The 20719-nt window shown below is 44.7% G+C and overlaps 1 protein-coding gene across 1 annotated transcript in view; it reads right to left on the bottom strand.

Moving 5' to 3' along the window:
* Positions 1-20719, bottom strand: part of GGCT (gamma-glutamylcyclotransferase) — a 149355-nt gene that overhangs the window by 17881 nt on the left and 110755 nt on the right. Inside the window, exon 3 of the mRNA XM_085630631.1 lies at positions 16130-16265. Within this exon, the coding sequence (XP_085486757.1) occupies positions 16130-16265 (136 nt within the window). The remainder of the gene's footprint in view (positions 1-16129; positions 16266-20719) is intronic.

The raw sequence follows: 20719 nt of genomic DNA, 5'->3' as shown, positions 1-20719 counted from the left end.
CCGTATCGAAGGGTGATGAGCTTCCCGTTTTGGGGCGCAGAGGTTGGATTGTTCTGTCTGCGTACAGGATTCTGCATGAGAGGTTGTTGAAGTTACAGAAAGTGCATAAGGATGTGGAAGCGAACTTTGTTGAGATTCAGAATGCTCATACTTTGTTGCGGTGTCAAAATAAGTTGCTTGCTGACAAACTTGAGGCGTACCAAACTATTGCCGAGAGGGCGGCTGTGCGAATTGCTCGTTATAAATACAAGAACCGGCGTGGTCGGGTTTCGACGCGGAAGGTGCGTCTGGTCGTGGCGAAAGCCGGACTAGATTGGAATCCTGATGAATGGGATGGTAATATCTGGAACTCGAGTGACTCTTGTTCCTCGGGTGAGGAGTCTGCCAAGCGCGAGTCCTCTCGCTCCGGCCGTGATTGTGAGTCTGCTTCTCGCACCTCTGATGGTGCACCCCGTGATTGCGCTCGTCCCTCCAGTGGGGTCGCTGCTTCTTCCACTGATTGTTCCCCTGCGCGTACTGATCGGGCTCCTTGTGATGCTCGTCCCGCGGTCTCGGCACATCCAGTTTTTCGACGGAAATTGCAGCAGTCTCCCGCTGCTCCGAATGGTGTTTCTTTGGATTCTTTGGAGGATTTTACTCAACAAGAAATTAGTGATATTTTGCAGCGCTTTCGCCAGCGTGCTGGTGAGACCTTACTCACATGGATGGTTCGCCTTTATGAACTGGGCGCTGCTGGCATTATGTTGGATGCTGGCGATTGTTTGAAGTTTTGTTCCTTGAGTTCGGATTCTACTATACAGGATCATTTTCGTAACTTTAATGGTGGTGGTCAAATTTCTTTGCTTCAATTGGCGACTGAGGGTTGTAATCAAAAATGTCCTACTGAGTCTGACTGGCCTGCGAATGATAAACCGTGGTATACTTTGCGCGATGCTGCACAACGCCTCAAAGAGGAGGTGATGAAAACGGCAATTTTTCTAAATACTTCTGACAGGTTGCTTGATGGTTTCTTGACATCTTCTGTGCGGAATCGTATTATTCGTTCTTCCCCTGTTGCTTATAAGCAGGTCATGATGACTTTATTGATTAATCAGACTGGCAACATGTTATCTGTGGTGCTGGAGTCGATACGCCAACTCGGTGAGTTGGGTGAGTGGTTTAAACCTGAACGACAGTCCCGGCCTGACACTCGTACTCCTGGTGACAATAAACTTTCTAGACGTGATATGTTTTTTGGTCTTGTGGCTGATGGTGTGCGGAAGGAGGATATTGACGGTGAGACTACTGCTCGTTTGTGGGAAATGTTTCGCAAACGTGGCTTGGATCGAAAGGAGGGTGCCCGGCGTGTCCGAACGACTGAGTGTGATCGTGGTTTTTCTGACGGTAGCGGTGATGACGACCGCCGTGGGCGCTCTGTTCGTCGTGATGATCGACATCCTGTACGTGGTTTGTCCCCCCGTCGTGACGGAGACAGAGAGAGAGAGGGGGAAAAAGAAAGGGGGAGAGATGATTATGTTAATAGCAGACGTAGAGATGATAGGGATCAATCCCCTGAGTTGAGAAGGAGAGAGGATCGGCACAGATTGGCTGATCGATACCCGCAGCACAGTACAGAGGACAGGAATCCATTTCGTAATGGAGATGGATATGAACAGGAGGTATCGATACCTAAGAAACGTGAGAGTCTCTATCCTGATTTATCCTGGTACACAGAATGCAGTAAAAATGACTAGGAGATAGGTCAAGCTCCAGTACACAGATGGGCTCACAGAGATAATAGACCCTATGTAGATATTGATATTTATTGGAGACATCGTAATATCCAAAGGGCCCGAGCATTGGTAGATACAGGAGCGGAGGCCACTCTTATTCATGGAAAATCAAAGAAGTTTAAAGGTCAGTCTTTTACAATTACTGGATTAGGAGGAAAGGAAACTCCCGCAGTTCAAACGTTACTTGAAATGAGAATAGGTAGAATTCCTAGAAAAGAATACTCTGTATTAGTGGTGCCACTCTTAGAATTCATAATTGGAATTGATATTTTGAAAGGAATGACTTTGCACTTAGATGACGGATGTTACCAATTTGGAACTAAAAATTATATATCGTCCAGGCCTGTACGGGTTGGTCGTTTAAGAATGCCCCCCATAACAGTTCCCCAGGCGACAAAAGTGGTTTGTCAGAAGCAGTATCGTATTCCAGGTGGTCATGAAGAGATTAGTACCACTATTCAGGAGTTGGTGGATGTAGGAGTTATAACCCCAATTACTTCTGCTTGGAATAATCCTGTTTGGCCTGTACGTAAGAGTGATAATTCTTGGCGTATGACTGTTGATTATCGAGAATTAAATAAACACACACCCTCTTTGACTGTTGCAGTACCGGATGTTATTACCCTAATTGAAAGAATTCAAAAACATCCAGGTACATGGTATGCGTCCATTGATATTGCTAATGCTTTCTTTTCGATTCCGATTGCCCCTGAGTGTCAGGAACAATTCAGTTTTACGTGGAACGGGCGTCAGATGACGTTTAGAAGTCTTCCCCAGGGCTATGTACATAGTCCTACGATATGTCACCGGCTGGTGGCAGAGCATTTGGCTGAGGTACCGGTTCATCCACAAATTCAGATATGTCACTATATTGATGATATTTTGATCCAAGGCGAGACACAAGAGGAAGTTCAGACCCAATTGGACAGAGTCATTGAGTGCCTGCGTGAGAAAGGTTGGGAAATCAACCCGGATAAATTACAAGGTCCGTCCCAGGCTGTGAAATTTTTGGGTATTAATTGGCATGAGGGGCACCGAGAAGTGATCCCTCAGGTTAAACAGAAGATCCTTGATTTTGCAGTTCCGAGGAGTAGGAAAGAAGCCCAAAGCTTCATTGGTTTGTTTGGTTTTTGGCGACAGCATATTCCTCATTTGAGTCAAATATTGGCCCCTTTGTACCGTGTCACTCGTAAAAAGAATGCATTTGAATGGGATAAACCACAGCAAGATGCGTTCAGTCTGGCAAAAGAAGCGATTCAGCATGCTCTGGATCTATGGCCTGTACGTGATGGTGATGTGGATTTGAATGTGTCGGTACAAGGTCTTTATGCGAATTGGAGTTTGTGGCAGAAACAAGGCAAGAGTAGAGTACCGTTAGGTTTCTGGACCAAAAAGTTACCTGATGCTGGTGAGCGTTATACACCTTTTGAGAAACAGTTACTTGCATGTTATTGGGCTCTGGTGGATACCGAGCAATTGACTTTGGGACATGATATAGTTTTGCGACCTGAAATTCCTATCATGCAGTGGGTTATGAGTTCGCCGAAAACTCACCGAATTGGACATGCTCAAGAGGCGAGTGTGATTAAATGGAAGTGGTATATACAAGACAGGGCGCGTGTGGGACAAAAAGGAGTTGCATCTTTGCATGAGCAGGTGGCGCGAGCGCCATCGACTGAGACTGAGAATGAATGTTCCGTACCTTTAGTACAGGAGTCTCCTGTTAAGTGGGGCAGACCTTTTGATGATTTGTCCGCTGAGGACAGAAATCATGTCTGGTTTACGGATGGTTCAGCAAGGTTCATAGGGACGAAGCGGCATTGGAAGGCGGTGTCCTATAATCCGATCACACAAAAATTGCTGAGCACAACTGGTGAGGGTAAGAGCAGCCAATTTGCTGAACTCTATGCTGTCTATCAAGCTTTGAAACAAGAGTTACCTGGTACATGTCATATTTTCACCGACTCCTGGTCTACTGCCAATGGACTGGCAGTTTGGTTGCCGACTTGGCATTCCCATGGTTGGGAATTACATTCCAAAGAACTATGGGGAAAAGAATTATGGCAGGAGATTTGGGAAATGCTCCCACAGAGTACTGTTACAATCTTCCATGTGGATGCTCATACCCCGATAGACTCTCTTGACAAATTTTTTCATAACATTGCAGATGAGAAATCCAAAATTGCTGAGGCAGTGGTGGACAGGCAAGATTCTGATATTGCGGGATTGGCGAAATGGGCCCACCAGAAAGCAGGACACTTTGGAGAGAAAGCCACTAGCAGGTGGGCTGCTGATCGAGGAATTTATATTCCCCTAGACTTAATTAAAAATGTTATTCTACATTGTCCCATTTGTCAACATATCAGGCAGCGTAAAGTGCCCCAAATTGTTAAAGGTCATTTGCATCGCGGGAAATTGCCCGCTCAAATTTGGCAGATTGATTACATCGGCCCACTTCCTATGAGTAGGAATTGTCAATATGTTTGCACTATTGTTGACACATACAGTGGCCTATTGGTGGCCCTTCCCTGTAAGCAAGCTACTCAATTGAATACCATTAAAACATTGGAATTGATTATGATGTATTATGGTGTGCCATTCCAAATTCAATCTGATAATGCATCCCATTTTCGTGGAAGATTGGTACAGGAATTCTGTGTGGAAAACAATATTGAATGGATTTTTCATGTCCCATACTATCCACAGGCCTCGGGTCTTGTGGAGAGATTGAATGGTCTGCTGAAGGGGCAGCTGCGTAAATTAACAGATGACAAATATAAGAATTGGCGAGACTTTTTGTCCCAAGCGCTATTAATTTTGAATAATCGTCCTTTTCTAAATGCTGAATCTCCACTTATGCGTTTGTTCCCTCCGAATGTTAATGCTCAGCCAAATGAAATCAGAGAGACTGTGATGTACTGGGAAATTACTCCCGGAGCTTTGGCTCCATGTAGAGCGACCCCAGGGTCGGCAGGTTTAGACTTGCATGCCATGGATGACACCGTTTTAAAAAGTAAAGATCTGGTCATCATTGCAACCGGTGTTGGTGTTCATATACCAACTGGGAATTTCGGATTAATCGCCCCTAGATCGGGGCTGGCTGTGAAAGGCGTTCAGGTGCTTGGAGGAATAATTGACAGTGATTATCAGGGAGAGATTAAGGTGCTCCTGCTAAATAGCAGTGAGGTTGACTTACTGTTACATCAAACTGACCGAGTGGCTCAATTGTTAATAATGCCTGTTTTCAGTGGGGAGGTTATAAAAGGCACTGCCCCAACGTTGCTAACTGTACGAGGCCAGAAAGGCTTTGGCTCCACGGATAATCCTGGGGCCAGAGTTTGGGTGCAGTCGCCTAAGAATCCCCCTGAACAAGCAGAGGTCATTGCAACCGGTCATGATAATACCATTTTAGTTATGAGACCAGGGAAAGATAGCTGGGAAGCAGTCCCGGCTGACAAATGTTACTTACGAGAATGAATAATGCCTGTATTTGATTTTCTTTCAGATCATTCTTTGGACTGTTGCTGCAGGATGTGTCGGAAGTGGACTGTTTTCGGGCTGGTACGACGAGAGAGGAGGGATCCCCTCAACCCGGGATGAGCCAAGAATCCGAGTGTCGCGTTCATTCACTGCGTGGGATTCGTCGTCGAACTTTTGGACTGCACTAGCGAAGCGGGTAACTAGCGCCCCTCATTTCTGCTTGACACCGATGAGATCAGTGAACGATATTTTAGCAACTTGTCTGGTTGCTGTCCCTGCGTCACTGGAGACTTTAACTCGTGTTTTTAATATATCCGAGGCTCGCCCCAATGTTCTTCTGGGAGACTTTGCCACCCATGAATATTGCCCCTCGTGTACTGAACTGTCAGACCCGATACCTCCCATCCATTCTCAAATAACTACCTATAATATCACACAAGGTGATCTATGTTTTTTCCTCACGTGTAATCCTAGTGCGATCTCTGAATGTGTGCGCTTAAAACTAAAAGGTGCCACGTTATTTACCGCTCATGAACGAACTTTGTGCCTTCAAAGGACACCGAAAACATGTACTCCTGTTCTAAATAATATGACTTGCAAGAGCTTGGTAGTTACCCCCAGCCATTATCACACGATGTTACTACCCGCCGGATGGCTTTTCTCATGTGGTAATACTTCCTGGCCATATGTCCCCGCAAATATCTCTGGAGGCCCTTGTGCTATTACTAGACTGAGTTTACTCATGTTCGCTTCACATCCAAATGCCAACTCTCGCGTGATTCGAGATACAGTGAAGTTACATGAGGATTGTGACTCATCTTTACATTTATATTCCAAGTCTGAATACCTTAGCCTGGCTATTTCAATTATTGGTGTTCCTGCTTTGGCAGTTTATAATGCCAAATCTATTGGGAAAATGGCTTGCTGGATGGTGAAATCCATTAATCATACGTCTACAGTCCTGTCTGACATGCTATTAGACGCCCAGGGTGAACGCAGGGCTATCCTGCAAAACAGAGCGGCCATTGATTATCTTTTGCTTAAACATGGACATGATTGTTCTGACTTTGAGGGTCTTTGTTGTTTTAACTTGTCTGATCATACACAATCCATTCGAACCCATATCAATAAGTTACATGACTTGACAGAAGAAGTTAGAAAACACATTGACCAGGGCTGGTTTGACTGGATCTTTAATTGGTTACCCAATGTCCATATGTTACGTCAAGTATTAGGAGGTATTCTGATTGCTATCGCCATTTTAATATCTATCTGTTGCTTTATTCAGTGTATTTAGTTTTGTTTCATATTATTATGTATAATAGACTGAAGTCAAGGGTGAAATGTTCTGCTCGATTTTCCCGGCCTTTTTGTGTTGTAGGGTGATTACTGTGACTTCAGTCTCTTACCATCCAAGTCTAAGGGTTAGAGTAGTGAATGGAGCCTATCTGCTGGGCACTTCGACATGATCCTGTGCTCTTCCCGTAGATCAGGGCTTGCACACATAACCTAGGGGATAGATTTGTTAGTATTAGGGATAACCTGTCCTGTAGTGAGGGTATTTCCTGGAGCCGTGCTGAATTCAGACCTGGTAGGCCTCAAACGGGAGAGACTCCATCTTTATTTCTGCTCCGACAGCTTGGGAAGCTTCTAGGTCAAAGGGAGTGTTTTAGTTATGAGGTGTTATTCGCTTGGAGAGAACCGGTTCGGGCCGGCCCTTATCGAAGGATTGTATTTTTCTTCATGCCGAAGACACTACATCAGGCCGGCCGGCTGGGAAAGTGTCCTTGGTACGGGGAGGTACAAGAATTTGGTGGGCGGCAGGTTACGGGCCGGAATTTTCCATGAGGAAATGCATCTCTATATTAGTGAAAGTCCGAGGCAGTTGTGGGCACTTGTTTCAGTCCGTAGGCGGCGTCTGGCCGTTAGCAGTAGAGCTACTACTTATTCCAGGGAAGACAAACGCCATCTTGAAGGCGGAGAAGAAACCGAGAGACAGATACTCTCCTAGTAGAGTAGCCAGAGAGGAGAGAGTAGCCGATGAGGAAGAGGTCCCAGTGGCTCGGAGAAGGGTGAAGGGAACAGATCCGTGCGTGGAGGTGTGACTTCCAGACGAGCCGAGGCATAGACGAGAAGGGAACCTAGATGACCACGGAGTGCAGGCTACACACTATTAAGGTGATGTCGACCCTTTCTTATTAGATTGTACAACTTAATCTTTCACTTTTCTTTACAGGTTGTGAGTTATATTGTAATGTTATGAAATAAGTAATAAAATACCCCAGTTTGTGGTGAACCAACATGTGCTGCGTGTTCTTGTGTGGGAGGGTAGCCTATTCCTCTAGTCAGCTGCGGCTATATGAACAGATGTCAACCCTGATCAGGTAAGTGGTAACTGAACAGGGGAGAAGAGGAGCCCCTCAAACCAGGGAACAGGTTGTGCTCGAACTAGTAATCTTTGTGTGATCCGATGAATAATGATACCCCAGTTTGTAGTGGACCAACGTGTGCTGTGTGTTCTTGTATGAGAGGGTAGCCTATTCCTCCAGTCAGCTGCGGCTATATGAACAGATGTTAACCCTGATCGGATGAGTGGTAACTGAATAAGGGGGAAGGGGAGCCCCTCGAACCAGAGAACAGGCAGTGCTCGAACTAACAGTCTTTGTGTGATGATGTTATGGTGATCATAGGATGAACTTGTGCTGATACTGCCGTCTGGGTAGAGAGTCCTGGGTTCGTATGGGACCGCGAGGCCGCCACTTGTGATACTGCCGTCTGGGTAGAGAGTCCTGGGTTCGTATGGGACCGCGAGGCCGCCACTTGTGATACTGCCGTCTGGGTAGAGAGTCCTGGGTTCGTATGGGACCGCGAGGCCGCCATTTGTGATACTGCCGTCTGGGTAGAGAGTCCTGGGTTCGTATGGGACCGCGAGGCCGCCATTTGTGATACTGCCGTCTGGGTAGAGAGTTCTGGGTTCGTATGGGACCGCGAGGCCGCCACTTGTGATACTGCCGTCTGGGTAGAGAGTCCTGGGTTCGTATGGGACCGCGAGGCCGCCACTTGTGATACTGCCGTCTGGGTAGAGAGTTCTGGGTTCGTATGGGACCGCGAGGCCGCCACTTGTAATACTGCCGTCTGGGTAGAGAGTCCTGGGTTCGTATGGGACCGCGAGGCCGCCACTGGTGATACTGCCGTCTGGGTAGAGAGTCCTGGGTTCGTATGGGACCGCGAGGCCGCCATTTGTGATACTGCCGTCTGGGTAGAGAGTTCTGGGTTCGTATGGGACCGCGAGGCCGCCATTTGTGATACTGCCGTCTGGGTAGAGAGTTCTGGATCCGTATGGGATCGCGAGGCCGCCGATTGTAAAAGGTCTTGGTATGTGTATTAGGAATTCCCTGTCCTTAGGCGGTAGATATATGTGGTTACCTATTGTAAATAGGTCCTAGGGACGAAGGAACGTTCTGGCTGGGTTAGTGAGGCTCTGATGAGCGAATTCTACCTGATCCAAAAACCCATAGCAGAACACATGCACAACATGGTGTATGTCTCACAGTCATCCGATGTGGCAGAGGTCCCACGGGGGCAGCATGACTGCTGGATGTTATCCTCAGCTGAAGCATGCCACCATGGTGGGACTGGAGAAACACAACTGCCTGCACGGTGGTGTTGTTGTAATATGGCAGTGGAGAAGCTGCAGCGTTCTCCTGTCTGAGGCATCGGCGGTCGAACCGCCGCTGTCGTAATCAGCCCCTTAACCAATGTAGCCAGAGTATTAGTCACTTTCAAAGTGATAAGAGTACATTCTGTAAGTAAGAAGACTGACTTAGAATAAGATTTAGATTCAAAGTCAAGAAGGATGTTAGCTGGCAGAAAGAGGTCAAAATGTTTGTTGCTGGAGGCTTTTTTTTCATGGAAGAGGGTGTCTAAGCTACTGCAGAGATCCATTGGAAGGGGATGGTTTCATTAGTTGCTTTAGGATTATAAAAGAAGAGAGTTTGCAGCGGGATCTTTCTATCAGCCAGAAAGGAAGCATGAGCAGAATGTATAGCATAATGGTATGATTTTATAGCAGCTCTGTAAGTTAATTTGGCAGTGTCGTCATATATGCATTCTTAAATTTGACACTGCTTTGAAGCAAGCAATGCTTGCCATTGGACATGGGAGCAGAGGGTCTTTGTTCTGTGTGGTTTGCTAGGCATATTAGAGGCTATAGCCATCATAGAAGTAATAATCCATGCATTAAACGATTCAGTGTAGACTCATGGGTCATTATAGCTAGGAAAGAGGATGCTGTTTAATACCTCAATAAGACGTTGAGGTTGAATTGTGTTCCATGTGGTTTTGTAACAGCGGCTGATGCAGTGGCATTAGTGAATATTGGGAGTGTAAACCAGGGTCGGCTTTGGGGCGGTGTGGCTGCACTGGGCGCTGACCTGGAGGGAGGGCACTCATCACAGGGTGGGGTGCTGTGTTTAGTAATAATGTATGATTTAAAAGCAACTTCTGCAAAGTTCCTTGTGCGTCCAGTTTTCAGGCAGCAATAAAAACGTCATGATAACTCTTATGATTAATGTTCCTGCTAGAGAGATCAAAGTTTTGTCTTGTGGCAGTTTTGACCCGCCATAAAGTAGCACAGTGGGTTAATATGCCTGCTGCAAAGAACAGATCTGTATTCGGCTTCTCAACATGCAGGGCAGGAATTGGATACCCTGTGATTGGCTTTCCACTTGCTGGTGGCAGTTTCTAAAGGTAAGATGCCCAACCTAAATCTGATGTACAATACTTTTGTGAATGAGGGGGTCTATTTCATCCATATATTTCTCTAGAGAAGAGAATGTATTGTATTCTAGGAGAGATTTGATCTGTTTCCCCAAGCCAGGCCGATGGGGTAGTTCAGACCCCACCTGATCCCAGTGCATTGCCTTCAGGGTTTTTATTTCAAGAGTGGATATCGAACTTGGATCTGACCAATACTTTTGCAAACCTAGTGAGTAGCATCTATGTTTCACAAAGGCCAGCCACAGGATCTTTCTCCCACCCTCGGACCTATACTAAACGTCTTGAAGACCCTCTACGTAAGTTGCCAACTCAGGGGGCGACCAGACAAAAAACCAATACAAAATTGGTCTGAGTTGAAGTAGATGGGCAATGAGGCGGATTCCTAAGTCAAGTTTAAAGACTTAGAGGGGTGCTTTGGGGGATTTTAAGTACCATTCGCAAGAAGTTGTTCTCTGCCACTTCCAATGCGTCAAGGTTAACGTAACCCCACAGTTCTGCACCGTAGATACCTGCAATAACAGCTTGGGCCCTCCAGGCTTCGAGGATCAGAGAGACTCGATGGATAGAGTAATTATTTTCAAATTTTAGTAATGCTGCAGCTTTGTATTTCAGTCCATTTGGTAACTTGATTTACCCAGGAATTAGTACTGGACAGAGGAATACAAAGGCAATCAAATTCATGCTCTCTCTGTATCCGTTTCCCCTCAAGCAATATTGTTCTTTTAAAGCCTCTGTGCAGATGAATCACCACAATATGATTTTACTTTCATTTATCTTAAGGCCATGGTCTAAACAAAAGAGACTAAACTTGCTCAGGAGGGTCTCTAGGACGTTGGAAGTCGCTGATATCAATAGCATATCATCTGCAAACAACAAATCTGGAATTTTAGGTGACCCAAGAACCGGTAAGTTATTGCCACAGGCCACCATGTAGTCTATACACCCGTTAACAAACAACAATTGGGACCACATAAAACCGGAGAGAAATTATCGCAGGGAAGTCGTATGATGATGGCAAGAAGGTGGTACCGAAGCACCATTTCGCTAAGGGTTCTCAACAATATATCCCTGGGGACCATGTAAAATATCGCTTTAAGATCTACAAAAGAGGCATACAGACTACCACCACCCAAAACCACCTCTTTCCACCTAACCAGCTGGAACCTAAAAACCTGATCAATCGTACTGGTCTTGGGACGGAAGCCAGCCTGGAATTGAGTCAGAATTTTGCTTTCTACAATCCAAGAGAGCAAACTGTCCAATATACCTTTACAGAACATTTTCGGACTTGAGTCAATAAGGTTGATTTGCCAGTAATTCCCCGGATCCAGTTTTGATCCTTTTTTTGTGGATGGGAAAAATCTCTGCCCCCTTCCATGACTTGGGAATATCTGCGCATGCCAGAATAGCATTAAAAATGCAGTTGAGGTATGGAACCCAGATGGCTAGTTCTGAGGAAAAGAAGTCCACTGGGATTCGATCCAGCCCTGGGGCCTTCCCTGTTTTCTGTAAATTATGGCAGATTTCACCTCAGTATTGTTGAAGAAGAGCCCGACCTCAAAGAAAAAATCTGTGTTACGAAGGTATGGTCGCACAGTACTGACTTGGGGTTGGCCAGTCTAGGGAAGAGCAAGTAAATAGGGTTTTAAAGTAGGTCACCCAGTCACTTTGCTGCTAATAGGTCGCTCCAGATGGCTGAGTCCAGTTGGTTTTTGCAAGTTTGTGGGCTTGTTTGTAATCAGGTCTGGCGATCTTAACATCGCGGGGCAAACTCTCTTTGAGGGCACCTAGAACATGGCTTTTTACCACTCTACAGGTTTTGTTGTACCATGTGGCATCTGCTGGCCCTGAGGAGTTATTTCTAATTAAGAGCTTGGTAAAAACTGTATTTTTAGCTCCTCAAACCATTTGGCGTGGACTCCCATAATCTCATTGGGGGTTAACTCTGAACCAGCTACGAATGATATGGTAGGGATCAAATTGTGATAAATATGGGCATAGAGGTCCTCGTTATTCACTATGCTCCCCCATTTGTCCGTTTTACAGTTATTGCTCACTGTCAGGGCACGTTATGCTAAATTCCCTATCGGCCCTGCTTACAATGACACAGAGGGTTAGAATAAGGATAACTTCCATATCTTCGATTTTTCCCCTAAATTGGATGGACACAAAGAAGCAATCAATACGACTCATACATATTTATGGTGAATGTCGGGTGTCTCTTTAGGTCAGATTTAGTTCTGCCATTGCAAGCTCTTAGTCGGTTACATATACTAAAATCCGCCAGTTGCACTGCTGCTTTAGGGATTATTTTTATGCATGGGCCCACAATTTGGGGAATACCTCAATGTTGATCTTCTTCATTAGTCAATACCCTATGTAGCATGTTGGGTTCGAAACAGATATTAAAATCCATACCAATCATTAGAGTGATCTCTTCTTTAGGGTTAATGTTAATAATGTTATTTCATTTTTGAATTACAGGAGAGTCAGCTGACCTGGGAACACTCCAACAATAAATATTGAACAGGTGAAGTTTATCTTTTCTGTTGGGTACATTATCTCAAGACTAAGGCTATCTGGGGAAGCAGTAGATAACTGTCTAGCCTGACACTCCAAGGAAACCCCAACCCATGTAGTGTGCCCACTTGACGGTCTGCCTGGTTTTGACTTGCAGTCGTGTAACCCTGTCTGTGAGAGGGAGTCATTTCCCATGTACCTTGGAGCATAACAATGTCTGCCTTATCTATTAAAGGGCCCCTATTCCCCCTGGACTATCTTGATCCCCAAGCCAGCAATGTTCCAAGAAGTCAAAGTCGAGGTGTTTAACAAATTGTAAGAAAGTGAGATTTGGACATCTTGGTGGTTTAGGGGTTTGTCACAACATTGTGCCATGTTTGATGCACCACTTGGGGATATGAGCGCTTGTTCAGTGTTAAGACGAGGAGTTTTACAAGGATCCTCCAGTGGCATAGTTTAAGGTGTGGTGAGCGGGAGGGCCGCATAAAAGGAGGCCTAATACCATTGCTCGTTGACATCATAGGAGTCTCTGAACCAACTAGTCAATCCATGCAAGAAAGACGTGAAGGAGATTGTGGAAGCTCAGCTCCCCGGAGTGGAAAGACCCTACTTTTAAATAGGTTCTGAGAAGTTGTAAGGAAATTGGCTCGAGATTGCATTAAGAACAGCCCATTGACAATTGAATGAAGAGTGAACTGTAGCTTGATGCAATCCAAATTTTCAGAAGAGGGAATTAGAGAGGACCTTGTTATGTCTGCACAAATGACACTATTGCAGTTCCAGATATTACGGATCCAATGGATCGCGTTATTAATCAGAGAAGCCTCCTCTTCTCTGGCTTGCGAGGGAATTTTTGGGACCCCAATCATGAATATCGTCCTGGTGGGAGAATGGGGATTTTGGTTGGGGTACAGCAGGGGGCACCTAGGGATAAATGGCTCAGCTGTGGAGTTGAGTGTTGGGGCAGCACAAGGAAATTCAGAGGGTAAGAAGCGCGAGTATACTGATTTGGATCCAGAGCCCCTTGGCCCCCTCCTGTCTAAACACTTTGGTGGAGGAGGAATTGAACAGGATAGTGGTTCTGGGCCTGGCTTGTTGCCTGGGGAAGATGAGGTTTATTATTTCATGCCCCAGGATTATTCAGATTGCCAAAGGGTCTAGATGAAGCTGGGCCACAAGGCCTGGTCAAAGACACTTTAGACTGTAATTCATGACGGGTGTCAGTCCCCTGCTTGCAAATGAATTTGTGGCCCAGGTCCCAACTTCGGAGGTGCACTCACATGGTTTAACATTTTGCAGAGAGTGAAGCTCCTCTTTGCTCATTGCACTTTATAAAATGATTCTCCCTACCAACAGGAAGTGTTTCAGAAAACCATCATGTCCCTTCCTCAGGGAATTACAGGAGTCTCATGTGTGAAACAGAGCTCATGCGGTACTAAGTACATCAAATGAAGACGACTGAACTCAATCACATATCGGTGTAAACCCTGTCTCACCAAGAAGCAGGACTTCTTCTTTCCTTCATAAAGAAATAAGTTACATTTGAAAGTGGGTTGCTCAGTGAGTAAAGTGGCAGTCGAGAGAGAAGGCCTATCTGTTTTCACTGAGAACCATAAATGGGAAAGTATTCCCTGGGAGAGCTTCACATCTCAGACAAGCCATGGGCCCTTCTGATGGTACCCAGTAAAGGGCTCCTCTGCTGAAGTCTGAAAAATGTTGCTTTGGTTTGAGCTTGCTGTGTTAGAGTCTAGTCACATGCAGTGCACTCTACTGCCTTCTAGTGTTGGTTTTGGAATATTGCAAGATATATTTCATCACAGTCTTTGTCTCAGTTTTGGGTCTGCATTTTCCATAACACTGGAGAACAGATGTGGGGCAGACCAAAGCATAAAAGTAAGTTGGGTGGGCCCCAGAATTTCTTTTTGGCTCAGGAAAGCATGTCAAAGACATTTCAACAAAATTATGTGGCAGGTAATGCAGACAGTTTTTAACTACTATTGCCCTTTCAGAGAATAACTGATTATTTTGTTGCTATTGTGTGCATTTGGAGAAAGCAGTACAGTAAGAATCTAAATTGTGATTGAATGGAAATATAGTCGATACCCGCAGGGATATAAACAAAGAGTGAAAGTGTTGTAAAAGTGAAGCACTTTGAGTAAACACAGTACAACATCTAGCTTTGGTAAAAGTATACTCTGCAGAAAATAAGTTTATCAGCTCCAAGAGCCTGCAGACTGCAGTAAAAGGTATTTGCAGGATACTAAGCTGGCTCAACTGCGAGTGTCAGCATGTATCAAAAGAACAAGGATATGAATAGGGAAAAAACACAGGAGCAAGAGTGATCATTGGTAATAGACTTTTTTTAAATTAGAACTTCTTTGGACGTTATTTTCCCAATCTATGATGGCAGTAATGCAGAGCATATTTAACCTACCAATCATGCAGTGCGGCACCGCGGGTAAACAGGGTAAACTGAATGGATTCTGAATTACAAGGGAAGATATGAGTTACCAGTTGTTATCACGGGTATTAATTTACCATATAAACTGATGCAGAAAAGTGTTTTTTGCAGAGTCCTGAAGCTTTACATTAAGTTTTCGTTTGGCGTACCTAATTAGCACAGACTGGGGTTTGAACAAAACATGAAGGTAATACCTCAATAACTTACTGGTAGTCTTCATTTCTCCTTATCCTACTCACTCTTGCCATATTTCGTAGGCCCTGCCTGTTTTCTTGCTACAGGAAACAAACTTTGGTCTAATGGAGACTAAGATATTTCCAAACGGATGTTGGGATTCCAAGCTCCATTTGTAGCGCCAAGGGTGGGATGGCTTAGCATTAGACTGAGACGAGGAAGAGTAGAACTGGTCAGAATGACTAGCAAACAAATCAAGTCATTAACAAATGTTAAGACCCTGAAGCATTTTGGCCATAAGGCTACTAGAAGCCACCTACTAAATTCCCCTCCTAAAGTAGACGAACAAGCCAACTTTAGGTGCATTAGCCAAAATAAGACAATTGTCCCTATAAGCGTCATATCCAAGGCTACTAGAAGCCACCTACTAAATTCCCCTCCTAAAGTAGACAAACAAGCCAACTTTAGGTGTATTAGCCAAACTAAGACAATTGTCCCTCTAAGCGTCATATCCAAGGCTATTAGAAGCCACCTACTAAATTCCCCTCCTAAAGTAGACGAACAAGCCAACTTTAGGTGCATTAGCCAAAATAAGACAATTGTCCCTATAAGCGTCATATCCAAGGCTACTAGAAGCCACCTACTAAATTCCCCTCCTAAAGTAGACAAACAAGCCAACTTTAGGTGTATTAGCCAAAATAAGACAATTGTCCCTATAAGCGTCATATCCAAATCCAAATCAAAATGAGTTAAGCTGTCCAATTGGCTAGTCAATCTCAGCGTTCCTCGTGGAGGTGCAAACATTTACCAAGTTCCATCATGTCTGTAACGGTTATCGAACAAACAAAACAATATGACAAAGAATTGCTTAAAATGTTAGTTACAAGGGTAAGTATCTCTTCTCGCCTTTTTTGAGCCGGTACTATACCGGTACAATACCAACCTGCTTATACTGTGGAGATGGAAGACTGACAACATAGTCATTGAGCTGATAGCATCGACAGGTCAGGTCTTCACCGGCTTCATTGTGGACTGTGATCTCAATAGGTATGTAAACGCCACTCGTAACACCTTCTTGCCTGCAGAAACAAATGGGGTTAATAAAATATTCTTGTTACAAATCAGCACTGAAGTAAATTTTAGAATCATTACACCTTTTCTCTGACTTTATTGATTTTCTCCGAAATCATTTCATAAAGCACTCCTGCCACAATCATGGATAGAGCTGATATTGTGTGTAGGATACTATAACTTTGCAATTCTTTCTACCCCTCTGTTGAAGGCATGTACATTTTTGTGTATGTAACTATAATATATATGTATATATACCTTTTATTAAAGCAATTATGGAAAAAGCTTTTTCTATTTTCCCAATTTTGAAAAGAAAAAAAACAATTGAAGCAGTGATTTTTTTTTTCACCAGCGCCTCCCTTTTTAGTCAAGTGACCCATACCTTCCTCTCCAGCCCCACGCATTGTCACTTTGACACAAATAGTTAGGAATACTGGCTCATTTCTAAAACATTTCTGTGACATTTGCACTACTTTACAACTGTTCTTAATCTGGTTCAATGGGATATATTCCAATTAAGTTTGTTCCTTTGCAAAACAGACTTTCCTATTTGATAATTTAAATAAATACATGTCAAACATGTTTTAATAAATGAGGTTTAGCTTTCTTTTTACTGCATACCGTTAATGATAGTCTGCAAAATTGACTGCATGAATCTACTAACAAAACACTTCCCTGGTTCGTGCTTGCCCAGTGCAATTTCTACAACAGCAGGTGGCTGAACCTTTTTCTGCCCTATACAGGTTACTACTCTTCTCAAATGCAGAGACAGGAGAACTCTATCCCTACACTTACGTAGTGTCGATGCTGCATACCCTTTCCATTAAGGGAATTAACAAAGACAAAGATGGAAATATTAAATTGGTGAACAGCTGTAGGGGAACTTTGCCACTCACTTCAATCTCTCCTTCCCCTACTTTATCTCATTCAGCATTCCACCCAGCCAACCCTACAATCAACCAATAAGAACACTACAAACTGAGCAGCTGCATTCACTTAACCAGACCTAGTTCTATAACCTTGCTTGTACAACAACCGGTTGGAGAGCCAGCAAGGTGTGTTGAATGGCCACACCTATGGGTATTTCTTTCATCAATGAGACGATGTGTGAATGATAATCCTTTGGGGGTTTCTTTCATCAATGAGATGGTGTGTTGAATGACCACACATATGGGTATTTCTTACACCAATGAGAAGATGTGTTGAATGATAATCCTTTGGGGGTTTCTCTCATCAATGAGATGGTGTTGAATGCCCACACATATGGGTATTTCTTACACCAATGAGATGATGTGTTGAATGACCATCCTGTGGGGGTTTCCTTCATCAATGAGATGGCATGTTGAATGACCTCACCTATGGGGATTTCTTTCATCAATGAGACTTTTATACAAAGCGAGTCAACCACTGCTTATCTGTGGCCCAAACACTGCACCAGAATGATGAGACTGGGGTGAGGCTACACATGAGCTAATCACAGGCCTATGAAGGAGAGTTGGATTAGAGGGGTAGGGATAGCTCCCGATTCATTCAAGGATATCTTGAAACAACAGCAAAGTATAATTAATTTTAAACAAATCGATTGCTTGAAGTATGAGCTGGAGGGGACTTAATACAGTAAGAATAAATAGGGGATGGCGTCACTGTGGGGTCGGTTGAAGTACAGTGAATGAGTGAAGATCTGCTTATTGGGATCTAGTCTCGCCTCCTTTTTGTCAGTTTCTTAAATTGGTAAAATGGGACCGGAGGTCAGCTGGAAAGAAAACTTGTGTTATTGTATGTCCAAATGGCATTTTGTAAGTGACATGGTACTTTGTTTAGCTACATTACATTTGCGTTTTGGGGGAATATTATACAAGGGTAATAAAGGCTTTACCGCAGCGGCGACTCCTCCACGAGAGTGGAGGAGCGTCGCCCGGCTTTCTGCAAGTGCAGCAGACAAAGAAACAAAAATAAATTGGCATAATAATGGCATTTTATTTTGCCACCAGCTTGAGCTGTGTACAGCGCGAGTGTGAGGCAGGAGACGGGGCTGAATCCTGCTATTGCAGGATAACTGCTGCCCCTTTCAGTGTGCATGTCAGGTTAGCCAGTTGGCGACCTATTGCCAGGCCGACATGTGCACTATAGACCCAGCAATCAGACAGGGGATTGCTGGCACAGGCTCCCAGCCTCAAAATGAGCACTAGGTTAGCCTGCTCCCACCAATCCTGGAGCTGCTCTCACGCTGATGAGAGCAGCTCCTGGATTGGTTGAATTTCCATCCCACTGAGCAGGAAGGAAGTCCTTCCATTCCAGCTCGTGGAACACCGGTGAGAAGTGCGGCATATGTGATGAGTTTGGCGCCATCGCGACTCACCATATTTTCTATGCGGTAACTGCCACTGCTTTACCGGCCTCCTGCCTGGGCTGGAAGGGGTTTAAGATTTAGCACCAGCTGGACATAATGTACCCAATTATGACTGAGGAGAGGGAGTGATGAGGACAAAACATTTTGGGTGATGGCAGGAGTTTGGGGGATCAGGGCAGAAAGCTGTGACTGATGGCTAGTGTGAGGTGGTGATGACAAGAGGTAGCTGGCATGTTCTGTCCTATTGACGTACATTTAGGGGCTGATTATGAGTCTGGTGGGGTGCGGTGTGGTAGTCTCCCCACCGCTCTATTATAAGTTGGACAGTGGGACCGCCACAGTCCCACCGAAGCTGTCAGGGAACTGCCATTCTCTGGCGTTGTTGCGGCGGTTTAGGGCATCAATATGCTTGGCGGGACTGCCGCGGTCCTGCCAAGCATACTGATGCCCTACACAGCCAATCAAATGTTACTAAAAAAAGTGACTCATAAGGAACTGTGGGGTGGTAGATTGCTTGCAAAGGTTAGCTAGTCACCTGTAATTTGCCGATTGCTGTAGGCAGGTATTAAACTGCTGATGAGGAGGAGAAACTTTTGTCCAGTGTAAATGTGTACTTAATAGGCAAAACAGTGAAATAAAACTGCCATATAATGAGATGCAATACGCTTTATAATTGACATTTCATTTTCTTGCTGTGTAATTGTGTCAACTTTGTCGCATAATATGGTCCTTGCTTGCTATATAATTCTGTTGGGATTCACTATATAAAACCTCTGTAGCATAATTTAGCATCAGCCTTCCTCTTCCCATGACAGAGTAGATGAGCCCCCCTGCCCGTACTTGAACACACACACACACAAACTTGCTCGGTTTTTATTTGTGAGTTTATTGTTTTATGAATTAGTGATTTGCGGACCTAACATAACCCATGAAGACCTGGCCACTTTTCTATTTCACATGTATATATGTTTAGTGAGTTGCTATGTGCTCTACAGAATTCTTTCTTTTTTATCGCTGCGTGGTGTCTGAAATTTTACGTGGAACGGTCACCACCTTTTATAAATATGTTCTGCTCGAAGACAACAGCTTATGGTGGTCATTTTTTCAAGTTTTATATAGCGCAATCTCCACCCAAAAGTATTTGAGAGGTTTATATGAGCACCAATTGCATCATACAAGGCCACATCCTTTTTTGACAAATGGAAATGCAGTAGCTGCTGCTACCGAACAGGGGCGGGGGCTGTAGCAGAGGGAATAAAAAAAAAAACATGTACCTGGATGCGGCCGGCCGCTGCCTCTTCTCCATCTTCTTCTCTTCTCCGGGGCAACAGGAAGCAGGCAGCCTCTCAGACTCCCCTGACCAATCACAACACTGCCTTACAGCAGCGCTGTGATTGGTCTGAGCGCCGTAGTTTGGTGCTCAGACAGGGGCTGGTAGGAGCGGCATGTTCTCCACCCAGGCTGTAATGCAAAGAGCACATGACATTTTGGCCGGCCCGAGACGTCTGGCCAAAATGTCATGCGCACTTAGGAAGTGTCTACCACTCCTCCCCAGCCTCTAAACAGCCCAGCCCTGTCCCGCCCCCCCCAACCAACTGAGCTGGTACGCTTCAATAAAATGATAATAACATTAAGTTATTATCATTTTATTTTCTTGTTTTTAATTGATCAGTGGGACAACGCTCCTCCGCCTTAGCAGAGAAGCTGCCCCTGGGGAGATTAAGTGATTTGCCCAGAATCACAGAACGTTACGTTGAAGCAAAGACTAGAACTGGGTATAGCAGTTCCAAAATCGGCAGCTGTGGCCACAATGCCACATCCTCGCCACTTTTCACAAGCTATGCACAGTGTACACCCTGAAGTGATATTGTTAGAATCACAGAATGTTATGACGAAACCAAGACTAGAACCGGGTTCAGCAGTTCCAAAATCGGCAGCTGTGGCCATAATGCCACTTTTCATAAGCTATGCACAGTGTATGCAATGAAGCAATATTGTTGGGAATTTAGTGCTGTTTCAGCGCTTACCTCTGAAAAGGGATCGCTGATAATAACAAGCAATGACGAGCTGCAGAGGAAAGTAAACATAAAAAAATGTACTCCCACACAACAG

This window comes from Triturus cristatus, chromosome 10 (assembly GCF_964204655.1).
Source record: "Triturus cristatus chromosome 10, aTriCri1.1, whole genome shotgun sequence".
NCBI classification, from domain to species: domain Eukaryota; kingdom Metazoa; phylum Chordata; class Amphibia; order Caudata; family Salamandridae; genus Triturus; species Triturus cristatus.
This window is presented reverse-complemented; position numbering and strand designations above follow the sequence as displayed.